Here is a 25783-nt window from a genome sequence, read left to right as displayed (position 1 = left end):
TTTTGTTATATTGTGGAAGGACTGTTATGTTGAACTTTTCCTCTCTATTTTTCTGATTTACTACAGTGATTTTGTACTATTGAAGGTCTGTAATGCTGGACTTTTTATATTTTTTTACACTCTTCCTCCCCCGTTAAGAATTTGTACTGAGGTACAAAGCTATCTAGGTGCAGATTCTTAAGATGTGGCGCCATTAAACTGGCAACTTGTAAACTTTTCACTGCACTCATGTGAGTACATGTGACAACAAGGCTAATTCTATTCAAGGGCAGCAGGTCAGGCAGCATCCAAGGAGCAGGAGAATCGACGTTTCGGGCATGAGCCCTTTTTCGGGAAGAGCTCATGCCCGAAACGTCGATTCTCCTGCTCCTCGGATGCTGCCTGACCTGCTGCGCTTTTCCAGCAACACATTTTTCAGCTCTGATCTCCAGCATCTGCAATCCTCACTTTCTCCTAATTCTATTCAATTCAATTTCGCCCAGCAGCAAGCAAGTTTCTGAGGCAGTATTAAGCCATACAGATCTCAACCACACTTTAATCACCTCTTTGGTCTGAGGGTGCAGTGACAGGATAAGGAGAGAATGCCTCTGATCGTAAATGGAATCCATGTCCCCTCAGGCAAGCACTTTAGTGAGAGGGGCAAGGACCAAATCATTGTCGGTTACTATCCTTTCCCCAGTTGAAGATGCTGCCTACTGGAGAGACACTGCTGACTGACCTGCTGTGCTTTTCCAGCACCACACTAATCTAGAATCTGGTTTCCAGCATCTGCAGCCCTTGTTTTTACCAAATGGGAACTTTGTAGATAAAGATGTTTTACACCCTGCAGTGTCTCCCTCCATCATGACACCCAAGTTAGCTAAAGCAGCACCGAACAGGATAGCACCAGAGAAACACTCTCGCTAACGTAACGTGTGTTAAGTGACTTCTGGGACTCTACACTTGCAGATTTTGGGCACTTACTGTAACTATTTCATGAAAGCAAGAAGTGTGCTGGATTAGAGAAGTCTGCAAGAGGAACACTAATGAGAGACATCCTGATTGACAGTATACACCAGTGTTTCTATGATGGGGTTAGTATCATAGTGCTTCCTACTCTTCCTTTTACTGTAAAGGACCACTTGGACATCAAGGACCCCACCCGAGAGTTTACACACTAGGGTTCAATTCAAATGTGGTCACACGTGTTAACTGGCCAAATGGAACTCAGGAAAACACTCAGCTTGTAAATTTGTTCTGAAAACTCAGTGTGAAAGCATAATAATGTGGCAATCAGGAGGGACAGTCTCTCACTCCATCGAGATACACTTCACATCAGCTTGACTATCCGATATCGACTGTCTGGGCTCACAGGGGAGAGAATGCTGCCACACTAAGATAGTAACTAGCACCAGACAAAACTCTCAAACTCATTCATCAGTCGGGAAGAGCAAGTGATTTGGAATCACCGTATTTCATACCCACATCCGGTCAGACTTGCAATTCCAAACCGAACCAGTTTCTTATGTGATACGCGGACAGTGAGCAATGATCACTTACGGTCAGAGGAGTCCTTGCGGCTGGAGGAGGACTCATCAGCGGTACCATCTAGCTGCTGCAGCATGAACTGTCTGATATTGTCACCATCATCCTCTGGCATAATCAGCTTCATCAGGGTCTGGTTACACACGTTTGCTACCTCCTTAATACCTGGACACTGAATTAAGGAGAAAACGCACCAAGTACTGTAAATAAAGGAGGATAGGATTGTACAGCAAATAACGGGAGACAGCAACCCACAGTTTGCTGTGGAAGGTTAGATCGCGTGGAATCTAGGAGGAGCTGGCAAACTGGATACAAATTTGGCTTGATGGTAGGAAGCAGAAGGTAATAGTGGGAGTAGAGGCCTGTGGCTAGTGGAGTGCCTCAGGGGTCAATGCTGATTACTGTTTATCTATATCAATGATTTGGATGAGAATGTACAAGGCATGATTAGTAAGTTTCCAGATGACATTAAAATAGGCGGTAACGTAGACAGTGAGGAAGGTTATCAGAAATTGCAGCAGGACCTCATTCAGCTGGTGCAGTGGGCCGAGAAATGGTAAATGGAGTTTCATAGAGATATGTGTGAGGTCTTGCATCTTGGAAAGTTACATCAAAGTCGGAGTTTCATGGTGAATGGTAGCACCTTAAGGAGTGTAACGGAACAGAGGGATCTTGGAGTTCATGCTTACAGTTCACTGAAAGCAGAGTCCAGGTAGATGGGGCAGTGAAGGAGGCTTTTGGCACACTGGCCTTCATCAGTCAGGGCACTGAGCACATAAGTTGGGAAGTTATGTTACAGTTGTACAGGACGTTGGTGAGGCCACACTTAGAGTATTGTGTTCAGTTTTGGTCACTTTGTTATAGGAAGGAAAGAGTACAGAAGAAATTTACAAGAATGTTGCCTAAACTGAATGGTCAGAGTCACAGGAAGAGGTTGGACAAGCTAGGGCTTTGTTCTTTAGAGCATACAAGACTGAGGAGGGACCTGATAGAGGTGTACAAGATCATGACAGCCACGGATAGGGTGAATGCACTCAATCTTCTTCCCAGGCTTGGGGAGTTGAGGAGTAGAGGGCATCAGTTTAAGGTTAGGGGGGGAAGAGAATAAAAGGGAAACTGAGGGACAACCTTTTTTTCTCCAGAGGGTGGTATGCATGTGAATGAGCTGCCAGCAGAAGTGTTTGAGGCAGGTACATTAACATTTAAAAGGCATCTGGACAATACATGGAGTGGATAGGATTAGAAGGATATGGGCCAAGTGCAGGGAAATGGGGTTAGTGGGAATGGACAGTTTGCTCAGCATGGATCAGTTTGGGCCAAAGGGCCCATCTCCATTAGTACACTGAGTTTCTGAGACAGAACGACCAAGTGTTAACCTTCTGGCTCAGAAGGTGCTGGCAGGAATTTTGGGGACAGTAATGTCATTGATCTTCTAAGACGATGAGAGGACCTTGCAGCTTCACAATCCTCCACTTAGGACTCGGCTGGCCTCTAGAACAGGACCAGCCAATGCTAATAAGGCTGACAGCAGCCGTAGGAAGGAGTTCCAGCCTGTATCTGACACCATCTTTGCCTCATTCCCAACATTACCTGTCACCACAGCACACATAGGGCTGCGAGCATTATGAATGGGGCAACAGATGGAAACAAAGACAGACATAATCGGGCAAAAGGCTAATGATTCTTAGTTTGTCTACAGAGGTCAGGAGATGACGGCTGGGCAGCACAGTGGCTCAATGGTTAGCACTGCTGCCTCACACCACGAAGGACTCAGGTTCAATTCCACCCTCGGGTAACTGTGTGGAGTCTGCATATTCTCCGTGGCTGTGGGGGTCTCTCTGGGTGCTCAGTTTTCCCCTCTCACTCTGTAGATGTACAGGTTAGGTGGTTTAGCCATGTTAAATTACCCATAGTATCCAAGGATGTGCAGACTAGATGGATTAGCTATGAGAAATGCAGGATTACAGGGACACGGGGGGGGTTCAGTGTGAACTTGATGGGCCAAATGGCCTGATTCCACACTGGAAGGATTCTATGATTGTAAAAAAGTGATTTGGCACTGTTCTGAATGAGACAGGAGGAAATGTTTCCAAGCCGGAATGGAAGTCGAGAGACAATATGCAAACTGGGGGAGGGTAAGTTCTTACAAACTTCTGATTATTATTGGGTTCACTGATGTCCTTTAGGGAATGAAATGTACTACGCTTACCTGGTCCAGCCTCCATGTGACTCCTGACCTACAGCAGTGTGGTTCCTACTGAAATGCCTTTTGAAATGGCCAAACATGCCACTCAGTTCAGGGGCAATTAGGGATGGGTGACAAATGCCAGGGATGCCCACATCCCAATAAATAAATACCTATAAGAATTGCCCGTGGGGAAATGACACCCAATTTAAACACTGTCCAACAAATACCTCAGTTACAGATTAGGTCAGTAGGAGAGAAACTAAAAAGTTGATGAAAAGTCGTCACGCAGCAAGTCCCAAGAAAGGCACTGTGGTAAAACCCATAGACTCTTCTGTCACACTAACGGCATAACCAGATGGGTTCAGTGTCCAACTCGAGAAAAGGATACTCTTCTTCCTGTCATCGTAGGAGAGGCAGGGTAGAACAGCTGTCAGGATTCCTGAAGAGTAGGGCAGCATCGCACGACCAGCTAACTGAATGAACTCCCTCATCCAAGTCATTGCAGTCAGTTGAATCAAGTCATCTGTGGGAAGCGAGCAAGAACAGACAAGGCAGCATGACCATGGACTCTCTCTGCACCCTGACTCAATGAGAGACAGTAACTAAAAGCTGACGTTGGCAGAGTTTAAACTTCGCGTGCTGTTCAGAGACAGACAGTGTGCTTTTCTGATCTGAGAACACCGTCAGGGCTGAGGAAGCGAAAGTGCACGTTTCAGGAACAGTAACTCCATTAAGCACTTTCAAGTCCGGCTTTGAACGATCAGACTAAAACCCCTTCTGTTTGGCCCATGTTGCAAACAGCACCAATGAACTAGGATTAAGAAATTGGCTGCTGCCAGCTCCTAAGACCAAAGAACATTCCCCAGCTCGGTAAACGTGGTTTGACAGCCAACACTTGGCTTCAAAATTCCAGTCAGAAGAATAACACCTTTCCTCAACACCCAACACAACCTCCAGTTTAGTATAAGTCAGCAAAGTGTGAATAATTCTTCAATATGGATTCACAGTTAGGCTGAGGCTTCCAAATCCATTTCACTGTCCTTACAACAAGCAGAAGACTTTCCCCCAAGTCAGGACAAGGTTAGAACCCAGGCTTCCTCAAGCTGAAGGGACACTGTGTCTAACACACTGCACCCATTTTGGTCTGCAGTCATTTCCATATTACACAGTCTGGCTTCAAACAAAACACCATTTTTTAGAATCTGTTACCATCACAGAAATATTTGGAGAGCCAGCACAGCCAGAGTGGGTCAAATGGCCTCCTTCAACACCATAACAATTGCATGAATTCTTAGCTCAGAGATAAAATTTTAACAACACATTTTTGTTCATTAATACAATTATTAACAGATGAAGGCAATATTAATTTTTAACCTTAACAGCAAGCTGCATTGCTGTAACAGCTAGGAGTTCAGAGAATAGCAAGAATGTGAATTCACTATCATGCGCAGTGGCTCAGGCAATTATTTGACTGGATTGGTTATTGTCATGTGCACCTGAGCAGAGTGAAAAGTTTTGTTTTGTGCGCAGCACAGGCGGATTTAGGATTACACATTGAATTAGGATGTGGTGAAAGGGTCGTGGAGAGCGTGGGTGGTAATGAGATTGGGGAAGAGAAAGTGATGGGTGGAGAAGACATGAAGGTGGGAGTCAAAAGTGGGGCGCAAGAGGATACAGTATTGTGAAACGTGACTCACCAGAGGCCTGGCAGTGAATGACCAAGATGTTGGCCATTTCTGCAAATTTGACACTCGAAGGGTTTCTCTTGATCTCTTTCAAAAACTCAACAAGGACAGTCTCACACCTAGAGACAAGATAAAAATGTTATCCAGGAATCCTGCAGATTAGCTTGCAGCCAGAAAGCAGTAAATACAGAATCAGCTCACCCTGAGCTTCTAACGATGACTTCACCTAACCGTGCAGGTCAGTAAAGCTGCAGGATTAATCCAGGAATTCCCTGGCTGTTCTCTGTTTGGCTTGTCCTATAATAGTAGTGTTGTCCCAGTCGAATTCATGTTGCTTGTCATCTGCGTGTGTGGCTACTAAGGATTGCTGGTCGTGTCGTTTTGTGGCTACATTGGTTTTGCTCATGCTGGGTATCAGGTCCTTCATTGGTGTTAAGGTTATGTGTTTGTCTTTTCCTTGTTATCACAGGTACGATACTTTGTCTCACTGTTTGTTGTGTCTCTTTTGTCAGTCCATTGTTCCTGAGTGTGCATTCTAGTGCTGCTAGGAAGTCTGCTGTCTTCGCGTCCCTGTGGTTGTAGTTGAGTTCCTTGCCAGTATTGTTCTTTCCAGGTCTCACTCGACGTAACGGCACTGTTCACTTCTATCGACAAAACCCTAGCCAGAGAAACAAAAGCCAACCTGCTATTGACAGAACAGATAACAGGACGGTGAACCTATCAACAAAGACAGCATACTCAAACTACTGGACCTGTGCCTCACAACACACTTCACATTCAACAACCAAATATATGAACAAATCAACTGCATACCCATGGGCTCACCCATCTCTGGACTCATAGCAGAAGCAGTAATGCAAAGATTAGAACAAACAGTCTTACCGCAAATTAAACCCAAACTCTGGGTCAGAAATGTGGATGACACCTTTGTAATCATTAAAAACACAGAAATAGAGAACACACACCGGATCATCAACACCACACTCACAGGAACCCGATTCACTAGAGAGGAAGAAAAGGACAACCAACTCCCATTCCTAGACGCGATGATACAGAGAATACCGAACGGAGAATTCACCACAAAGGTATACAGGAAAGCCACACACACAGACCAAGTCCTGAACTACGAAAGCAACCACCCCAACACACACAAAAGAAATTGCATCAAGACACTGTTCAAAAGGGCCACAACACACTGCACTACACCAGAACTGCAAAAAGAGGAAGAAGAACACCTATACAATGTGTTCGCCAAAAACGGATACCCACGCAATTTCATCAACAGATGCCGAAGGGAAAGACAACGGAACAAGGACATGGCGCAACCAAAAGGACTAGCCACACTACCATACATCAGGAGCATTTCCGAACTGACAGCCAGACTACTGCGGCTACTAGGACTCATAACAGCACACAAACCAACAGCCACTCTCAGACAACAACTCACCAGAATGAAGGACCCGATACCCAGCATGAGCAAAACCAATGTAGTGTACAAAATCCTTAGTAGCCACACACACAGATGACAAGCAACATGAATTCGACTGGGACAACACTACTATTATAGGACAAGCCAAACAGAAAACAGCCAGGGAATTCCTAGAGGCATGGCTCTCATCCACAGATTCAATCAATAAGTACATCGACCTGGACCCAATATACCGGCCACTGCAGCGGACAGCTGGAACTGACAACCGGAAGTGACAGATTCAAACCACTATAAATGCCGGAGGAAAGATCACAGAAGCGCTTCACAGGAGGCTCCCAAGCACTGAGGATGTCACCTAGACAGGGGACAAAACGTCTGCAACACAAATTCCCAGCTCGGTGAACAGAACTACCTTCAGCATTTCAGATCAGGATGGGGAAAAGGATCCAGCAGTCTGAACAGTAAATAAAGACCACTTTTTTCAATAATCCCTGCAGACACATAGGATCTGACATTATTCCTTTCCCAAGAAAGGGATTTTGTAAAATATCTGCGAAGCATTGTGGCAAATTACACAACCCTGGACTGTGGTCATGGGTGCCTTTGCTGGGAACATGGTGGAATTTTGCAAAGATTTCCCTGTTGGAGCAATGCTATTCACATCCAACAGGTCTTGCAAAACACCTTTCTTGAGCACAATCAACTTTTCCAATGAAACGTGCCTCTAAATTTCTCTGCATAACCTCACGTGCATGATATTTAAACAAGTTCTGAGTGGTGTGTTGCATGATGGTTCACAGCTCTACATGTTTATAGCTTATAAAGAACATTATACACAACCCATAACCTGCTCTCTGGAAAGCCGAATCATGGTTGGATCAATTGCCTTGCACTCCCTATGGGCAAACGCCATTAGCATGCTCGGTCACATAGCCACTTGCCCCTGAAAAGGTTTCCCAGTTCCAGGTAGCCTCTCTCAACCCTTTTGCAGGAGTGCTGAGTACCTTCACCAATTCCCCAATCTATCTCCAGCTGGATGGCAACCAGTGAATCAGCCAACACTTTCTTGCTTGATTCAGCATGACACGTCAATCTGAAGTGGTCCTCCCAATATGTTCTGCAATCTACCTAGCAACAGAGCCCACTTTGACAGGTTGATACAATCACTGTATCCAATCGGGCAACACTCATCATCCTCGTCTGAGCATGTAAGCTACCCGTCAAGCAGGAGTTAACTCTAACATTGATTAAAGAAATTAGCATACTGAATTAGCACTCTGACCAAGGTTTAGAACATAGAATATAACAGCGCAGTACTGGCCCTTCAGCCCTTGATGTCGCGCCGACCTGTGGGACCAATCTGAAGCCCATCTAACCTCCACTACTCCATTCTCGTCCATATGCCTATTCAATGACCATTTAAATGCCATTAAAGTTGGTGAGTCTACTACTGTTACAGGCAGTGCATTCCACGTCCCCACTACTGAGTAAAGAAACTACCTATAACATCAGTCCTATATCTATCACCCCTCAATTTAAAGCTAGCCATCACCATCCTAAGCACCTATCTAACCCTCTGATTATATGTCTCAATCAAATCACCTCTCAACCACCTTCTCTCTAACGAAAACAGCCTCAAGTCCTTCGGCCTTTCCTCGTAAGGCCTTCCCTCCATACCAGGCAACATCCTAGTAAATCTCCTTTCAAACTTCCACATCCTTCCTATAATGCGGTGATCAGAACTGTACGCAATACTCCAAATGTGATCACACCAGAGTTTTGTACAGCTGCAGCATGAACTCCTGGCTCTGAAACTCAATCCCTCTGCAATAAAAGCTAACATACGGTATGCATTCTTAACAACCCTATCAACCTGGGTGGCAACTTTCAAGGATCTATATACCTGCACACCGAGATCTCTCTGCTCACCTACACTACCAAGAAACTTACCATTAGCCCACTGTCCACCCTATCTAACCCTCTGATTATCTTATGTCTCAATTAAGTCATTTCTTAACCTTCTTCTCGCTAACAAAAACAGCCTCAAGTCCCTCAGCCTTTCCTCATAAGGCCATCTCTCCATACTAGGCAACACCCTAGTAAATCTCCTCTGTATCCTTTCCAAAGCTTCCACATCCTTCCTATAATGCAGTGACCAGAACTGTACAGAATACTCCAAGTGCAGTCGCCAAGACAGCTGTAGCATGACCTTGTGACTCCGAAACTCAATCCCTTTACCAATAAAGCTAACACATATGCGTTCTTAACAATCCTATCAAACTAGTGGCAACTTTCAAGGATCTATGCACCTGGACATCGAGATCTTTCTGCTCATCTACATTACCAAGAATCTCACCATTCGCCTATTATTCTGCACTCCTGTTACTCCTTCCAAAGTGAATCATCTCACACTTTTCCACATTAAACTCCATTTGCCATCTCTCAGCCCAGCTCTGCAGCTTATCTATGTCGCTCTGTAACCTACAACATCCTTTGTCACTATCCACAACTCTACTAACCTTACTGTCATCCGCAAATTTACTAACCCATCTTTCTATGCCCTCATCCAGGTCATTTATAAAAAGTGACAACCAACAGTGGACCTTAAACAGATTCTTGCAGTACCCCACAAGTGACTGAACTCCAGGATGAATATTTCCCATCAGCTACCACCTTCTGTCTTCTTTCAGCTAGCCGATTTCTGATCCAACCTGCTAAATCACCCTCATTCCCATGCCTCCGTACTATGTGCAATAGTCTGCCATGGGGAACCTTATCAAATGCCTTACTGAAATCCATATACACCACATTGACTGCTTTCCCTAATCCACCTGTTTGGTCACCATCTCAAAGAACTCAATAAGGTTTGAGAGGCACGACCTACCCTTCACAAAACCACGCTGACGATCCCTAATCAACTTAGTCCTTTCTAGATGATTATAAATCCTCTCTTATAACCCTTTCTAACACTTTACCCACAACTGAAGTAAGGCTCACAGGTCTATAATTACCAGGGTGTCTCTACTCCTCTTCTTGAACAAGTGAACAACATTTGCTATCCTTCAGTCTTCTGGCAGTATTCCTGTGGACAATGATGACATAAAGAGCAAAGCCAAAGGCTCTGCAATCTCATCTCTGGCTTCCCAGAGAATCCTAGGATAAATCCCATCCAGCTCACGGGACTTATCTATTTTTACACTTTGCAGAATTGCTAACACCTCCTCCTTGTGAACCTCAATCCCGTCTAGTCTAGTAGCCTGTATCTCAGTATTCTCCTCAATAACATTACCTTTCTCTAGTGTGAATATTGACAAAAAATATTCTTTAGTGATTCCCCATCTCCTGACTCCATGCACAACTTCCCACTACTATGCTTGATTGGCCCTAATTTTACTCGAGTCATTTTTTTATTTCTGATATACCTTTTGAAAAGCCTTTGGGTTTTCATTGATCCTATCCACCAATGACTTCTCATGTCCCCTCCTGGCTCCTCTTAGCTCTCTCTTTAGGTCTTTCCTGATTAACTTGTAACTCTCAAGTGCCCTAACTGAGCCTTCACATCTCATCCTAACAGAAACCTTCTTCCTCTTGACAAGCGATTCAGTTTCCTCGGTAAACCACACCTCCCTCGATTGGCCACTTTCTCCCTGCCTGACTGGTACAGACTCATCAAGGACCCGCAGAATCTGGTCCATGAATAAGCTCCACATTTCAATTGTGCCCATCCACTGCAGTTTCCTTCCCCATCCTAGGCATCCTGAATCTTGCCTAATTGTATCGTAATTACCTTTCCCCAGCCCTTTACTCTTGCCTTGCGGTATATACCTATCCCTTTCCATCACTAAAGTAAACATAACCGAATTGTGGTCACTATCACCAAAAGTGCTCGTCCACCTCCAAATCTAACATTTGGTCGCGTTTGTTACCCAGTACCAAATCTAATGTGGCTTTGCCCCTTGTTGCCCTGTTTACATACTGTGTCAGAAAACCTTCTTGCACACATTGGACAAAAACTGATCCATTTAAAGCATTTGAAGTATAGTATTCCCAGTCAACCTTTGGAAAGTTAAAGCCCCCCCCCCCATAACAACTACCCTATCGAGGATCACATTTGCTATCCTTTCCTCTACATCTCCGGAACTATTTGGAGGCCTATATAAAACTCCCAGCAGGGTGACCTCTCCTTTCCTGTTTCTAATCTCAGCTCATACCACCTCAGTAGACGAGGCCTCAAATGTCCTTTCTGCAACCGTAATACTGTCCTGGACTAACAGCTCCTCACCACCCCCTCTTTTACCATTTTCTCTGTTCTTACTGAAACATCTAAATCCCGGAACCTGCAATAATCATTCCTGCCCCTGCTCTACCCATGTCTCTGAAATGGCCACAACATTGAAACCACAGGTACCAACCATGCTGCGAGTCCACCCAACTTATTCCAGATGCTCCTGGCGTTGAAGACACAGTTCAAACTAACTTCTCGATTACCAGTGACTTCTTGAAACCTTAGTTGTGACTTCACTACCCTCAACCTCCGATACACTCTGACTACAATTTCGGTTCACATCTCCTTGCTGAATTAGCTTAAACCAGAAGAGCATTAGTAAATTTCTCCCCCACAGGATATTGGTATCCCTCTAGTTCAAGTGAAGACCATCCTGCTTGTGGAGATCCCACCTACCCCAGAAAGAGACCCAATTATCCAAAACTCTCCCTCCTGCACCATCCCTGTAGCCACGTGTTCAACTCCTCTCCCTATTCCTAGCCTCACTAACACGCGGCACGGGCAACAAACCAGAGACAACAACTCTGTTCATCCTAGCTCTAAGCTTCCATCCCAGCTCCCTTAATTTCTGCCTTAAATCCCCATCTCTCTTCCTACTTATGTCGTCAGTGCCTATGTGGACCATGACTTGGGGCTGCTCCTCCCCACCTCAAAGATCCCAGAAACACGACCAGAGAGATTACGAACCCTGGCACCTGGGAGACAACACACCAACTGAGAGAGTCTCTTGTCCCCACAGAACCTTCTATCTGTCCCCCTAACTATGAAGTCCCCAATGACTACTGCTCCGCTCCTCTTCCCCCTTCCCTTCTGTGCCAGAGCTCTGTGCCCTACTGCTTTCCCCTGGCAAGTCATTTCACCCCCACCAGTATGCAAAACGGTATATTTATTGTTGAGGGGAACGGCCACAGGGGATCCCTGCATACCTGCCGGTTCCCTTTCCGTCCCCTGACTGTAACCCATCTGCCTCTTTCTTGTACCTGAGGAGTAACTACCTCCCTGTAACTTCTCTCAATAACCCCTTCTACCTCTCGAATGATCCGAAGTTCATCCAGCTCTAGCTCCAGTTCCCTAACGCGGTTTTCCAGGAGCTGATGTTGGGTGCACTTCCCGCAGATGTAGTCAGCAGGAACACTGGTGGTGACCCTTATCTCCCACATTCTGCAGGAGGAACATTCAATTGCCCTAACCTCCATGCCCACTATTCTAAATTCCCAAAGAGACTGTTGAAAATAAGGAATAAAAAATAAACTCTTTACCTTACCAATCTGGTGAACAAAACGTTTTTTTGGTTAGAGGAGGAGGATGGGTGGGAGACACTACCCGAGTAGTGTTTCGGGTAACGCAACCACACAAATATATGACTTCCCAGAAGTCCTTCGCTCCTCCCTCGCACCTCTCAGCAAACGGAGGCCCCGACGCCTGAAGTAAGGTTTTTAAGTAGTTAGACTCACCTTCCCAGAAGTCCTTCGCTCCTCCCTCACATCTCTCAGCAAATGCTTATGAAATAAATTTCTAATTAAAACGCCATGGACCTACTTTGTATTGAAATTCTATCTCAATTGCCGCATCTTGCCCCTTTGCCCTGACAGGCACTCATTAACCCATGTGCTGCTCCACTTAGATGAAGCTGGCTTTGATCAACCTATCGTGGAGTTGGTTACTTTTGACTGCAACGCAACATCAGAATAAACTTCAATCAATTGCATTTCAAGGTTTGCAGTAACTGTTACGCATTGGGAACGGTCAACACCATACCACAGCTGTGGCTTCCTAATTCTGAGCATCCTGAGATATTTACAGCTCACATATGGATGAACACACCATCTAAAGAAAATCAACATGACTGACACAGGTCGCCGACACTCACATTTTACGGATCTCTCTACTGTTATCACCAAGAATCTGAAACAGTCCATCCAGGATTTCTGGCAAATATTCCAGCAAGTTAATGTCAGGAACACATTCCAATACCAGGATCTGCAAAGATAATCAAGCTTGAAAATAGTACAAAAGCAGGCAACGCTCAGACATAGCCACACCAAAATCCCAAGAGTATCTAGTATTTAAATTCAAATCAAGAATGCGAACGTATCATTAAATTTTGAGGCATGAGGGGAAATTGGATTAAAGGCTTTGTGATGCAAATTGAGCTGGTCACTAATGTCAATACAGGAGGTGAGTGCTGAACAGGTCAGGTGCTAGGAATGTTAGCGGGAACAGCGCTCATATTGGATACCATCTGCTCCACCTGGTTCAGTCAGAAGACCACGGTTGTGAATAATACATTGACTAGTCGTCAGCTAGAATTTGCTGCCCAAATCAATGCTGCTGGATCGGCAGTCGAAAAGTTACCTTCCTCCTCAGTTTTAAAACACTTTAAACCACTGGCTCAAACTGCTGATTTTACCAGCACACAGAGAGAGAAGTGCTTTTGGGAACTTACCCAGGAGATGATGAATTGTCTTGCATACTGATTGTTGGAATAAATTCGCTCTCTCAAGAGGGGGACAAAGGCCACAAGGTCAAATTTGGAACTTTCTGTGACAATATCCTGTGAAATAAGAAATGACAGCAGGATTTAATCACCCATTGTGGACGAAATCGAGATTGAGTATGACAGCCAAGGTATAGTACATTGGTATTAAACATTTCACATGTAGAATGAAATAAAAAAAAACAACTTCATAACTCCATGTGGAGAAATCACTTATCTTGAAAGATCTCAAAATAATCAAAAACCAGAAACCATAATAGAAATTGCTGTAAAAACACAGGTCTTGTAGCATCTGTGGAGAGAAAGTGGAGTTAATGTTTTGGCTTCAACTACCCGACTTCAGAACACAAGAAGGATCACTGAATCTGAAATGCTGACACTGCTTTCTCCCACAGATACGGCCAGACCTGCTGTTTTTTTTTCCCCAGTAATTTCTGATTTTCTTTCTGATTTCCAGCAGCCTCAGTTTTTGAGTTTTTAAGATCAAAAACCACATGTATCAGCATAGACAAACCGAAATTCTATGCGACGGTCTTGCATGAAACTGGCTGGGTGCTGTCAAAGGGAAATTAAAAAGGTGAGACAGGGTTTCAAACACACAACACTCTGTATTCCCTTTGGTCTTCCCCCATATTTCACATGTATTTTGAGACATTACAAATGAAACATTATACAAAGACCACAGTTGCCCTTTCAGATGGAGGAAAAAGTGTCCACTGCTATACTTCAAAAAGAACAGAGTTCCCCAAGCACACTGGCCAATTGTAATCTCTCAATCAACATCAATATAATAGATTACTAGCTCATTATCTACTTGTTTGTGAAACTCACTGTGTGCCCTACATTACTACAATGACTTCACTTAATAAAGTTAAAAATCACAACACCAGGTTATAGTCCAACAGGTTTAATTGGAAGCACTAGCTTTCGGAGTGCTGCTCCTTCATCAGGTGGTTGTGGAGAATAAGATCATGCTCAGAGAATTTATAGTCAAATTAGTCCAGTGTCATGGAATGTGATACAGTAAACAATCTTAGATTTAAACTTTCATCTTTTGTAATGGGATATGCTGGTTTCTGTTCTATGATATGTAAATTCCAGAACTTCTTTTAAATGACAGTTTCAAGATAGCTCAGCTTTTCTAACAATGGGTGTAAAGTCGGTCTGTATCCCAATGTTAGAGGAGTTATAGCCAACTCCTTTGACTATAAATTCTGGGATCATGATTTTATTCTCCACAACCACCCACTGAAGGAGCAGCGCTCCAAAAGCTAGTGCTTCCAAATAAACCTGTTGGACTATAACCTGGTGTTGTGTGATTTTTAACTTTGTACACTTCAGTCCAACACCAGCCCCTCCAAGACATATACATTTAAGGTATTCCATTGGCTGCAAAATACTATGGAATGATCTCAAACTGTGAAAGCTAAAATATAGTACATTGACATTAAACATTTCACATGTAGAATGAAATAAAAATCAATTTCATAACTCCATGTGAAGAAATCACTTATCTTGAAAGATCTCAAAATAATCAAAAACCAGAAACCAAAATAGAAATTGCTGTAAAAACACAGCAGGTCTTGTAGCAACTGTGGAGAGGAAGTGGAGTTTTTGAAATGGCTAGTAAACTAAAAATACTTGGCAACATGTCAACAAGAGAGGCCAACAAAAATGCATATTCTCCTCTTACAAATATCCTCTCAATTCTGGTCACCCACAACAGATCAACAATGGTAAGGAAGCAATTTCATTAAACACTGCCTGTTGAAGTGGATAAGCCACAAAGAACATAATATTCACTCCTGTGGACAGCGAAGCTCCCCAACACACCATCAAAGCAGCAACTTGCAGTTCTTCATTATTTTCTCTGTGGAAAAAGTATTCTGACATTTCATAGAATCCCTACAATGTGGAAACAGGCCATTTGGCCCACTGAGTACACACTGACCCTCCAAAGAGGGCCCCACTCAGACCCAACCCCGACTCTGTTCCTGTAACCCTGTATTCCCCGTGGCCAATTCACCTAACCTGCACATCTTTGGACTACGGGTGGAAACAGAAGCACCCGGAGGAAACCCACACGGACACAGGGAGAACATGCAAAATCACACAGTTGACAAAGGCTGAAATCGAAACCAGGCTCCCGGCACTGTGAGGCAGCAGTGCTAACCACCGAACGACTCCAATTTTATTGGTGCATATCCACAGTTCTTGGCCCAGGGCTTTTAAATGGGTGATGCACAAATTACGCTATGTTTCAATAATCATTGAGAAGACATTTGTATTTTACAAGTGGGTCTTTAATTTAGGGTAAAATGCAGACGGTCTGCCTGCCAGTGTGGGGAGTTGTTAATGTTTAGGGAAAGCCAGATTATAACACTGCAAAGAAAGGCTTCACACAATTGAAAGAAATCGCAGCAGCTTCTGTGTTTACAGTATTCAGACTATTATTCTCCAGTACCCAAGGTGTTAAGAATGCCAGATCATAAACAGTAATGGTGAAAGTGAAAACTGCAGATGCTGGAGATTAGAGTTGAGTGTGTGGTGCTGGAAAAGCACAACGGGTCAGGCAGCATCCGAGGAGCAGGAAAATCAACGTTTCAGGTAAAAGCCCTTCACCAGGAATGAGGCTGGGAGCCTCGGGGTGGAGTGATGCTGGAGGGAAGGTAGCTGAGAGTGCAATAGGGGGATGGAGGTGGAGCTGAAAATGTGTTGCTGGTTAAAGCGCAGCAGGTCAGGCAGCATCCAAGGAACAGGAAATTCAACGTTTCGGGCAAAAAGCCCTTCATCAGGAAGGGCTTTTGCCCGAAACGTCGAATTTCCTGTTCCTTGGATGCTGCCTGACCTGCTGCGCTTTAACCAGCAACACATTTTCAGCTCTGATCTCCAGCATCTGCAGACCTCACTTTTTACTGGATGGAGGTGGAGGTAAAGATGGTAAGTTAGAGGGGAAGGTGAAGTGGATAGGTGGGAAGGAATATGGATGGTAGGACAGGTCATGAGGGCGGTGCTGAGCTGGAAGGTTGGAACTGAGATAAGGTGAGGGGAAGGGAAATGAGGAAACTGGTGAAATCCACATTAATGCCCTGGGGTTGGAAGGTCCCGAGGCAGAAGGTGAGGCGTGCTTCCTCTCAGCATCAGATGGTAAGGGAGTGGTGATGGAGGCGGCCCAGGACCTGCATGTCCTCAGCAGAGTGAGAGGGGGAGTTGAAGTGTTCGGTCATGGGGCGGTGGGGTTGATTAATTTGGGTGTCCCGGAGATGTTCTCTGAAGTGCACTCCAGGATACCCACACTAACCAACCCCACCGCCCCGTAGCCAAACATTTCAACTCCCCTTCTCGCTCTGCCAAGGACATGCAGGTCCTGGGCCTCCTCCTACTGCCACTCGCCTCATCTTCTGCCTCGGGACTCTTCAACCCATGGCATCGATATGGATTTCACCAGTTTGCTCATTTACCCTCGCCCCACCTTCCAACTCAGCACCGTCCTCATGACCTGTCCCACCTGTCCATCTTCCTTTCCACCTATCCACTCCACCCTCCCATCTGACCTATCACCTTTACCCTCACCCTAATCCACCTATCACACTCTCACTACCTGCCCGCCCCAGCCCCACCCCCCTCCTATTTATCTCTCCACCCCGAGGCTCCCACAGCCTCATTCCTGATGAAAGGCTTTTGCTGCTCTGCGGATGCTGCCTGACCTGCCGTGCTTTTCCAGCACCACACACTTGATTGTAAACAGTAATGAGCCAATTAATCCATTTAATTCTAAGATAGAATAGAACTGGGGGTCTACAGAACAGCTAGACAGCATTTCTACATGAACAGAAGACCCAGATAATTCATATTGCCATGGAGATGGGCTCTGAAAAGGGATGGGGGTAGAGAAAGCCAGTGTCAGATTGGATTACAGGCTTTTTTATAATAGCATTAGAAGTCGGATACAAGCTAGCCTGCCAAAATCTGGGAGAGAGGGACTAGCTAAAAGGTGGTTAATTCCCATGTTGCACTTTGCAGGAATGCACTGGGCGCACATGTTCAGGTTGAATAAGTCAAGTTCTGAAGATCTGAGACTGGGATTGGAGATTTATCTAGCTTGCATTCACCAGGAAAATCTCATAAAAGATAGTGCTAGGGTTCAAAGTTACCATCTGGGAAAGGAAAGGAACAGAACAGAATTTAATCCTGAGGACCTAAGAATCACTTTGGAATGACTTAGGTGAATCCAGTGACTACTTAAAGTGTACCAGTGAACTGGGCTTCTTTTAATTACATTGAGAAAAAGGGGAAAGTTCTATTCTGTACTCTAAATAAAGTGTGTTCAGTCCAAGTGTTCTCAATCTGTTTGTTGCATTTGATGTTCTAAAATGTGAAATCTTGTTTATTTATCAACTGAAGATTAGATTTTTTAAAAAATCATTTAAGGGAATCATGATGTCTACCTGCCTCACCCGGAATATGTATTTGATGACTGACACACCCTCACTTTTCCTCTTGCGTAATTACAACTAGAATTCTCCACAAGTGGATTGTTGATGATACAGTGAAGGATTCGGAATGGCGAACCATATGCTCTATTTTAAATTGATCTTGGATATGAAGCACAGGTATCAGACACTTATATCGGAGAGACAAGTCCAACTCCCAATCCAAACACAAACACCTACCCAGCAGCATATCCGGATGCTTACCTTCAACAATCGATCCAGCAATTCGGAGCCACTTTTAACATTGGGATCCGGATCTGCAGCCAACTGTGTTAAACAAACATATTATTGAGCAAATATTGAGGGATTTTGACTCCAGTATCACTACAATGAAATGTAAGTTACAGAAATTAAATGTCTGAGGGCTGATAATGGCTCAGAAGACGATAGGGAGAAGCTTTGGTTAGGAAAACTCAGAATCTGGGACTTTCTTCTTCCTTCAATTGGATGATGACACGGGAAACACAGGAAGTCACTAACAAGTTCCTTTTGCCAAAACCCCTCAACAGTGTGGAACAATGGGATGAAATAGGTGGTGAGGTAGCACTGTTAATAAGACATGAAGTTAGGACAGTGAGAGAGATGTTCTAGGCTCAGATGATTATATGATTGGGATTCTATGATAAAGTGTCCATTTTTGTAGAGGTAAGAAACAGGAAAGGAAAGACAACATTGGCAGACCCTCAAACTGCAGCCACTCTGTAGCAATGGGGATAAATCATTAAATAATAGGAACATGCAAAAAGAGTACAGCAATAATTATGGGTAACTTTAATCATGTTGTTTAGGTTAATCAAACTGGAAAGGGTAGCTACTAACAACAAATTCATAGACTGCGTTAGCGATAGTTACATTTTCCTAGAGCAATACATCACAGAGCCGATCAGAGAGCAGACTAACTTGCAGCTAGTAATCAGGCAGTTTTAATAAATAATCTCGGAGTCAAAGATCCCCTCCTAAGTAGTGATCATAACACAATGGAATTTATTGTTCAGTTGGTGAGAGAGAAACTTGGGTCAGAAACAATTGCTCTCAACTTAAATAAATAAAGGGAATTACAAATGAAATAAGGATATAGTTAGCTGGAATGACCCGGGTGGCTAGATTAGCAGAAATGAAAGCAAGCAGTGGCAGACTTTTGAGGAAGTAATTCGTGACGCTCAGCAAAAATACATCCCAGTAAGGAGGAAAGATTCCAAGAGAAGGACAAGCCAACCGTGGCTAACCAAGGAAGTTAAGGAGGGTATGAAGTTGGAAAGAAAAAGCATGAAGGAGTCCAAAGTCAGTGATAGCCCCCAAGACTGGGATAAATTCAGAATCCAGCAAAGGAGGATTAAAATGATAATGAAGACAGAGGAACTCAACTAGGAGGACAAACTAGCGAGGAACATAAAACTTGACACTAAAAGTTTCTTTAAATATATAAGAGAGAGGTCAGTGAACATAGGCTCCTTTGAAATGGCAGAGGAGTTAAATTGCATCAGTCTTTATGCAGGAAGATACTTCAAACTTTCCATTAATACCAAAGAATACGGGAGAGGAATTAAGTACCATCACTGGAGAAATAGTATTAAACAAACTAATAGGGCTAAATCAATTAAGTCCCCTGACCCTGATGTCTTCCATCCTCGGATGCTCAAAGACGTAGCTACACAGACAGTAGGTGCATTGGTTATAATTCTCCAAAAATCATCAGATTCTGGAGAAGTACGAGAGGGCTGGAAAACTGATGTGACACTCCTATTCAAATATGAGGGAGGGAGGGAAAATGCAGGTAACATTAAGCCAAGTAGCCGAACATCTACGATTGAAAAGGTGTTTGTAACAATTACTCGGGAAGTAATACCACAAAATTTGGAAAATCAATCTAATCAAGCAGAATCAATATGGTTTCACACAAAAAAACCATGTCTGGCTTATTACAGTTTTCTGAGGAAGTTTCAACCAGTGTGGATGGAGGGGAACCAACAGATGTATTATACTTGGACTCCCAGAGGCTTCCAACTAGCTACCTCACGAAAGGTAAAGTCGTAAGATTCGAGCCCATGGTACTAGAGATAATATATCGATGTGGATCGAGAATTGCCTGATGGCCAGGAAGCAGGGAGAGGAAATAAGAAGTTTTTTTAGGTTGGCGACCTGAAACCATTGGAGTTCCACAGGGATCAGTGCTGGGACTGCAACGGTGTACAGAATATATGAATGACTAGGAGGAAGGAAGTGAATGTACTGCAGCCAAATTTGTGGTCAACACAAAAACAGGTGGAAAGGCAGTTTAAGAGAGTTTCCAGGGAGACATTGATAGGTTAAGTAAGTGGCCAAGAAGTTGGCAAATGGGAAATGTGGGAAAGTGTAAAGTGTGTCATTTGTTGGGACTGTTTTCTTCCCCACCTGGCAGAGACCAGCTACCCACCATATTGACCAGTAAAAGTACTGGACATTTTTTGTTTAATTCGCTCATGGCTGGGCCAGTAATTATTGCTCATCCTTAGTTGCCCTTCAGAAGGTGGTAGATATAGTGAGGAGTATAACTGCAAATGACAGATTCACAATCATAATAATTACTTGCCTTTGCTTCAATAATCCAGTAGAACATTCCTGCCACTACATTCCCTCGCAGCTCAGTTTTTAAGGTACCAAGTCGATGACTGGTTTTGTCTCGTCCTAATTATAAAAGATCCAGAATCTACACTGATGTGCTGGCTGATCTGTTTTACCAGTAAGGGACAGTTACCTTGCTGAGACCATTGAACAGTACATTGAAGTGAGGAAGGACTGAGCCCCTGGCAACCTTCACTATGTTGTACAGGGCCTCACAGGCATAATAACGCAATCGACTGTCAGCATCGTTGAAACAGGTCAAAACAGGTTCAATGAGTTCCTTCAGATACAAACCAGAATCCTGCAGGGAAAAATAAAAATAGATGCATACACTAAATGAACACGAATAAGGGAGAAGACATATATTGTAACAGAGCACGATTCAACAGTAAGTGCCTAGCTATCTCTGAGGCATTGCCATGCAGTTGTACAGTTACAAGTTGCACCCTGCCTACCTCATCAAACTCATCCTTCCTCATAAGGAAATGCGATGACGAGTACAGAGAAGCTATCCATCTTTTTGATTAGATTACTTACAGTGTGGAAACAGGCCCTTCGGCCCAACAAGTCCACACCGACCCGCTGAAGCGCAACCCACCCATACCCCTACATTTACTCCTACCTAACACTACGGGCAATTTAGCATGGCCAATTCACCTGACCCGCACATCTTTGGACTGTGGGAGGAAACCGGAGCACCCAGAGGAAACCCACGCAGACACGGGGAGAACGTGCAAACTCCACACAGTCGCCTGAGTCGGGAATTGAACCCGGGTCTCAGACGCTGTGAGGCAGCAGTGTTAACCACTGTGCCACCGTGCCGCCCACTTGGCAGGTTGAAACTCTTATAACTACACACCATGCCCTTATTTAACTCCAGGACATCTCTGTGAGAGATTTGTTCAGGTCCTCAGTCCAACAGTCTCCAGCTGACCTTTCCTTCATAATGTCAGAAGTGAGGATGTTCGCTGGTGATAGCACAATGGTCAGTACCACTCATCATTCCTTGCAGGCTGAAGCAGTCCATGTACAAATGCAGCAAGACCTGGATAAGATCCAGATTTGCTCTGACAAGTAGAAAGTAAAATTTATGACACACAAGTGCTGGGCATTGACCATCTCCCACCAAGTGGGAATCTAAGCATCATGCCATGGCATTCAATGGCAATACCCCTTCTGAATGCCCCACTATCATCTCAAGGCGGTTACTGCTGATCAGAAACAGAACTAGACATTTTTTGTTTAATTCACTGCTGAATCCCCCACTATCAATATCAAGGGGGTTACTACTGACCAGCAACAGAAGACATTTTCTCTAATTCACCCCTGGCTGGGCCTGCATTTATTGCCATCCCTAGTTGCCCTTGAGAAGGTGATGGTGAGCTGCACTGTTGATACTCTGCAATCCACGTGCTACAGCTAGACCTACAATGTTGTTAGGTAGAGAATTCCAGGATTTTTCTTAGCAACACTGAAGGAATGGCAATATAATTCCAAATCAGGATGGTGAGTAGCTTGAAGGAGAACTTCCAGTTGTGTGGTTTTCCCATGTATCTGCTGGCTGTGTCCTTCTAAATGGAAGTGGTCATAGGTTTAGCAAGTGCTATCTAAGAATCTTGGTGAATGTCTGCAGTGCATCTTGCAGGTAGTACACACTGCTGCTACTGAGTATCAATGGTGGAGGGAGTGGAGTTTGTGGATATGGTGGTAATCAAACAGGCTGCTTTGCAATGGTTGGAATCAAGCTTCTCAAGTGTTGTTGGAGCTGTACTAATCCAGACAAGTGGGAAGTATTCCACCACACTCCTGGCTCGTTACTTGTAAAGGTTTGGCAAGTTTTGGGGAGTCAAGATGCGAGCTTCTTGCTGCTGGAATCCTCACCTCTGAACTGCTCTTGTATATGGCATGTCAATGTAACCGTCAGAATGTCGAGTGGGGATTTCAGCACCGTAACCCCACAATGTCAGGTGGTGACAATTAGATTCTCTCTTGTTGGAGATGGTTCTTGTCTGACATTTCTGTGGCAAGAATGTTACTTTCCACTTTTCAGACCAAGCCTGGATATTGCCCAGGTCCTGTTGCACTTGGACATGCAGTCATTGGCAAACACCCCCATTTTATGAGTGATGGAAGGAAGCTCAGTGATGAAGCAGCTGACCATGGTTAGGCCTAGGACACTACCCTGAGGAACTCCTGCAGAGATGTCCAGGAGCTGAGGTACCTGATCTCCAACAGCCCTAACCATCTTCCTATGTGCCGGTATGACTCCAACCAGCAGAGATTTTCCCCACTGATTCCCATTGATCTGAGTTTTCCAAAGGAATTCATTTTTGTAGCTAGAAGTGGTGAAAAGCTAGGAATTATGCAGCGAGTAACTCACCACCTGATTCCCTAAGCCTGTCCAACAACTACAAAACAAGTCAGGAGTGTGATAGAATACTCCCCACTTGCCTGGATGGATGCAGCAATTATATCTCCCTATGCTGCTCTCACCCTGTCAGATCCCAATACAACAGCTGCCATCTCAAGTAGCCCAGTAACAAGTTTTGCTGTGTATCTCAAGTTCATAACAGCTGTGGGCTGTTTAAATATCTTAAGAGGCCACTGCTTGCAGAAGCTACAGTAAATGGATTCAGCTCAGCTGGGACTGAAAAATGAAAAGATTTGTAAGATCTTCGGGTAGATTATCAAAAGGACAGCGCATCGACAAAAGAATGACGCACCTTCTGGGGTATGAGCACAGATAGGGCACACTGATCCCAGCAGAGAGGGGAGCTGATTAAAAATGAGAAGCTTCCAGGCTTAACCAAGCTGATACAGAATTCACTTAACCCCTGTCAATTTTAATAACTGTTCTCTATACAGTTATCACTCAATTCTCAGTTTTACCTTTAAAATTTTATCCTATAGTTATGCCACGGCATACACATTTTTGCTGTTCTTACAATTGGGTTCTAGCCAATCATTGATTTTGATAGTTCAATTTTATGACATCAGAACTTTTGACACCCAGGGCCCAAATTCCATTAGATTTACATTTTTGTTAAAGCTGAAACTGCAATGAAACAGCTTTCCCTCACCTTTCTCATCACACTTTTAATGGTTGTGTGTAAACTGCCTGGTTATCAGTGTTGCACTGGAACCCATGGGAGTATATCAACAGCAGCTCGAAGGTATCCTGCACTCAGACAGAGTTGGGAATGCTATCTCAAATAAAAGTTTACAACTTAAATCCCCAAGCTCCTGACAGAAGCGAAAACCTAAAGGTCAAGCTCTTATGATTATTTCCATTACAAACAAACCAGTTTCGTGGTTAGGTTTATTGCTTCCACGGCATTATTCTTTTTGCCCCATACGCTATATTTTAAAAATGCCAAACTAACAATAACTGAGAAAAACACAAGTTAACAACATGGAAATAATATGATTTATTTAATGCAAGTAATTTTTTTTTTGTCAGCACATGCTGCCTCAGACCTGGTAGTTTTGAAGGAAAACATTATTGTGACTGGCTTTTGTGTTGGGCCATTTGCTTCCCTGTCATTGGTGCATCTTGCCTCCTCTAATTCTTTCTCACTTATTGATTTGATATTTACTTGGTAACTTGACAAGCAACTATTTGAATCATTGTTAGCAATTCACACAGGGTCTGAAGATATGTGGAGGCCCAAATGATTTTTTTTTGATGCATTTTCAGACCTGCAGCTTCTGAAAAATGTGCAAGGTACAGCAACTTTCCAATTCCACCAGGCGGTAAGCTCAGAAGAACGTTCAGGTTTCAAGCACCCAGTAAAGCTAACTAGGCTGATCTGCCACATCTTGTCTCTGCATTTTGATTTGGATTTTTAGGACAACTATTAACTGTTGTCACAAGTAGACATTGCAGTGCATACAATCTAGAGGCTGCCCAATACCTAGAAAAAAAGGTGCTGTGTTATGTCTCACAGTACAGTATATCTTTAAGAGGTATGTTCATGATAGCGTCACTATACAGCATGCGACCTGAGGATAGAAAGGTCTCTGACTCCATCTTATCTGGGTGGCCAAATGAGGCACGACGTGTTGGTAAAACAGGTTGGAGCTGACATAAGCTCACATCAAAAGGCCTAGGAGGTGGTAACGCTCACATCACAATGGTAATTCATAGGGCAGCAAGGTCAAGAAGTTCAGAACTTCTATATTATTATAGACTCTGCCAAACAATTCTGAACTTCAGTAGGCGGGTGGGTGGAGGAAATACAATACCACACTGATACCAAACTTTAAACTCATTCCAATTAGACAGATTAGGTAAAACCATTTAGAATATTGCGGCAGCTGAAAATTTCATTATTCTGTCAAGTCTTGTGGCAGTGGGACTGATAAATAAACATAAGATACAGATCAGGAATTATGTAACTAAATGACTAACCAGGTTTGAACATTAAATGTTTGACCGATGTTCTTATAGAGGATAAGATGATCTCTAAATGCATTACAGAACTTCCTTTTATCAGCACAGAGGCAGAATCAGGCCCTTCAGCCCAACTCGTCCATGCCAACCAGATTTCCTAAACTGAACTAGTCTCACCTGCCAGCACACGGCCCATATCCCTCTAAACCCTTCCTATTCATATCCCCATCCAGATGCCTTTTAAACTGCTGTAATTGTCCCAGCCTCCGCCACTTCCTCTGGCAGCTCGTTCCACACACACACACACACACACACACACACACACACACACACTACCCTCTGTGTGAAGAGGTTACCCCTCAGGTCTCTTCCAGATCTTTCCCCCTCACATTAAACAAACTTTTCAAGCACATTATTCACAGAGGCATCCTGTACAATTTTTTTTGAGGGAGGGGAGGATGAACCCATTCACAATACAATCTTCATTCCCTCATATTTAAAAACCTTGGCTGTACTTGTGTGGTTGTACTAAAATAATCAACACATTAGAAGGTCCTACTACGCATACCAGCCATGGATTTACTAACTTCCACTTTATACATAATAAATGACTTGTGCAATTAAAAAATGTACATTTCTGTATGCCAGTTGTAGAGACAACACACAGAAACCATTGTCAGTCATTTTG

The 25783-nt window shown here is 43.9% G+C and overlaps 1 protein-coding gene across 2 annotated transcripts in view; it reads right to left on the bottom strand.

The window, feature by feature from the left end:
- The window catches only part of vac14 (vac14 homolog (S. cerevisiae)), a 350714-nt gene that overhangs the window by 296945 nt on the left and 27986 nt on the right, over positions 1-25783 (bottom strand). For both annotated transcript variants that reach the window (XM_060838263.1, XM_060838264.1), the window contains exons 4-10: positions 20836-21003; positions 18306-18368; positions 13558-13665; positions 12982-13091; positions 5410-5516; positions 4101-4235; positions 1540-1689 (exon numbers count right to left, since the gene is read on the bottom strand). In XM_060838263.1, coding sequence (XP_060694246.1) covers positions 1540-1689; positions 4101-4235; positions 5410-5516; positions 12982-13091; positions 13558-13665; positions 18306-18368; positions 20836-21003 — 841 coding nt within the window. The remainder of the gene's footprint in view (positions 1-1539; positions 1690-4100; positions 4236-5409; positions 5517-12981; positions 13092-13557; positions 13666-18305; positions 18369-20835; positions 21004-25783) is intronic.

Source organism: Hemiscyllium ocellatum, chromosome 17 (genome assembly GCF_020745735.1).
Source record: "Hemiscyllium ocellatum isolate sHemOce1 chromosome 17, sHemOce1.pat.X.cur, whole genome shotgun sequence".
NCBI lineage: Eukaryota > Metazoa > Chordata > Chondrichthyes > Orectolobiformes > Hemiscylliidae > Hemiscyllium > Hemiscyllium ocellatum.
Note: the sequence above shows the minus strand (reverse complement) of the source record. Positions and strands in the feature narration are given on the sequence as shown.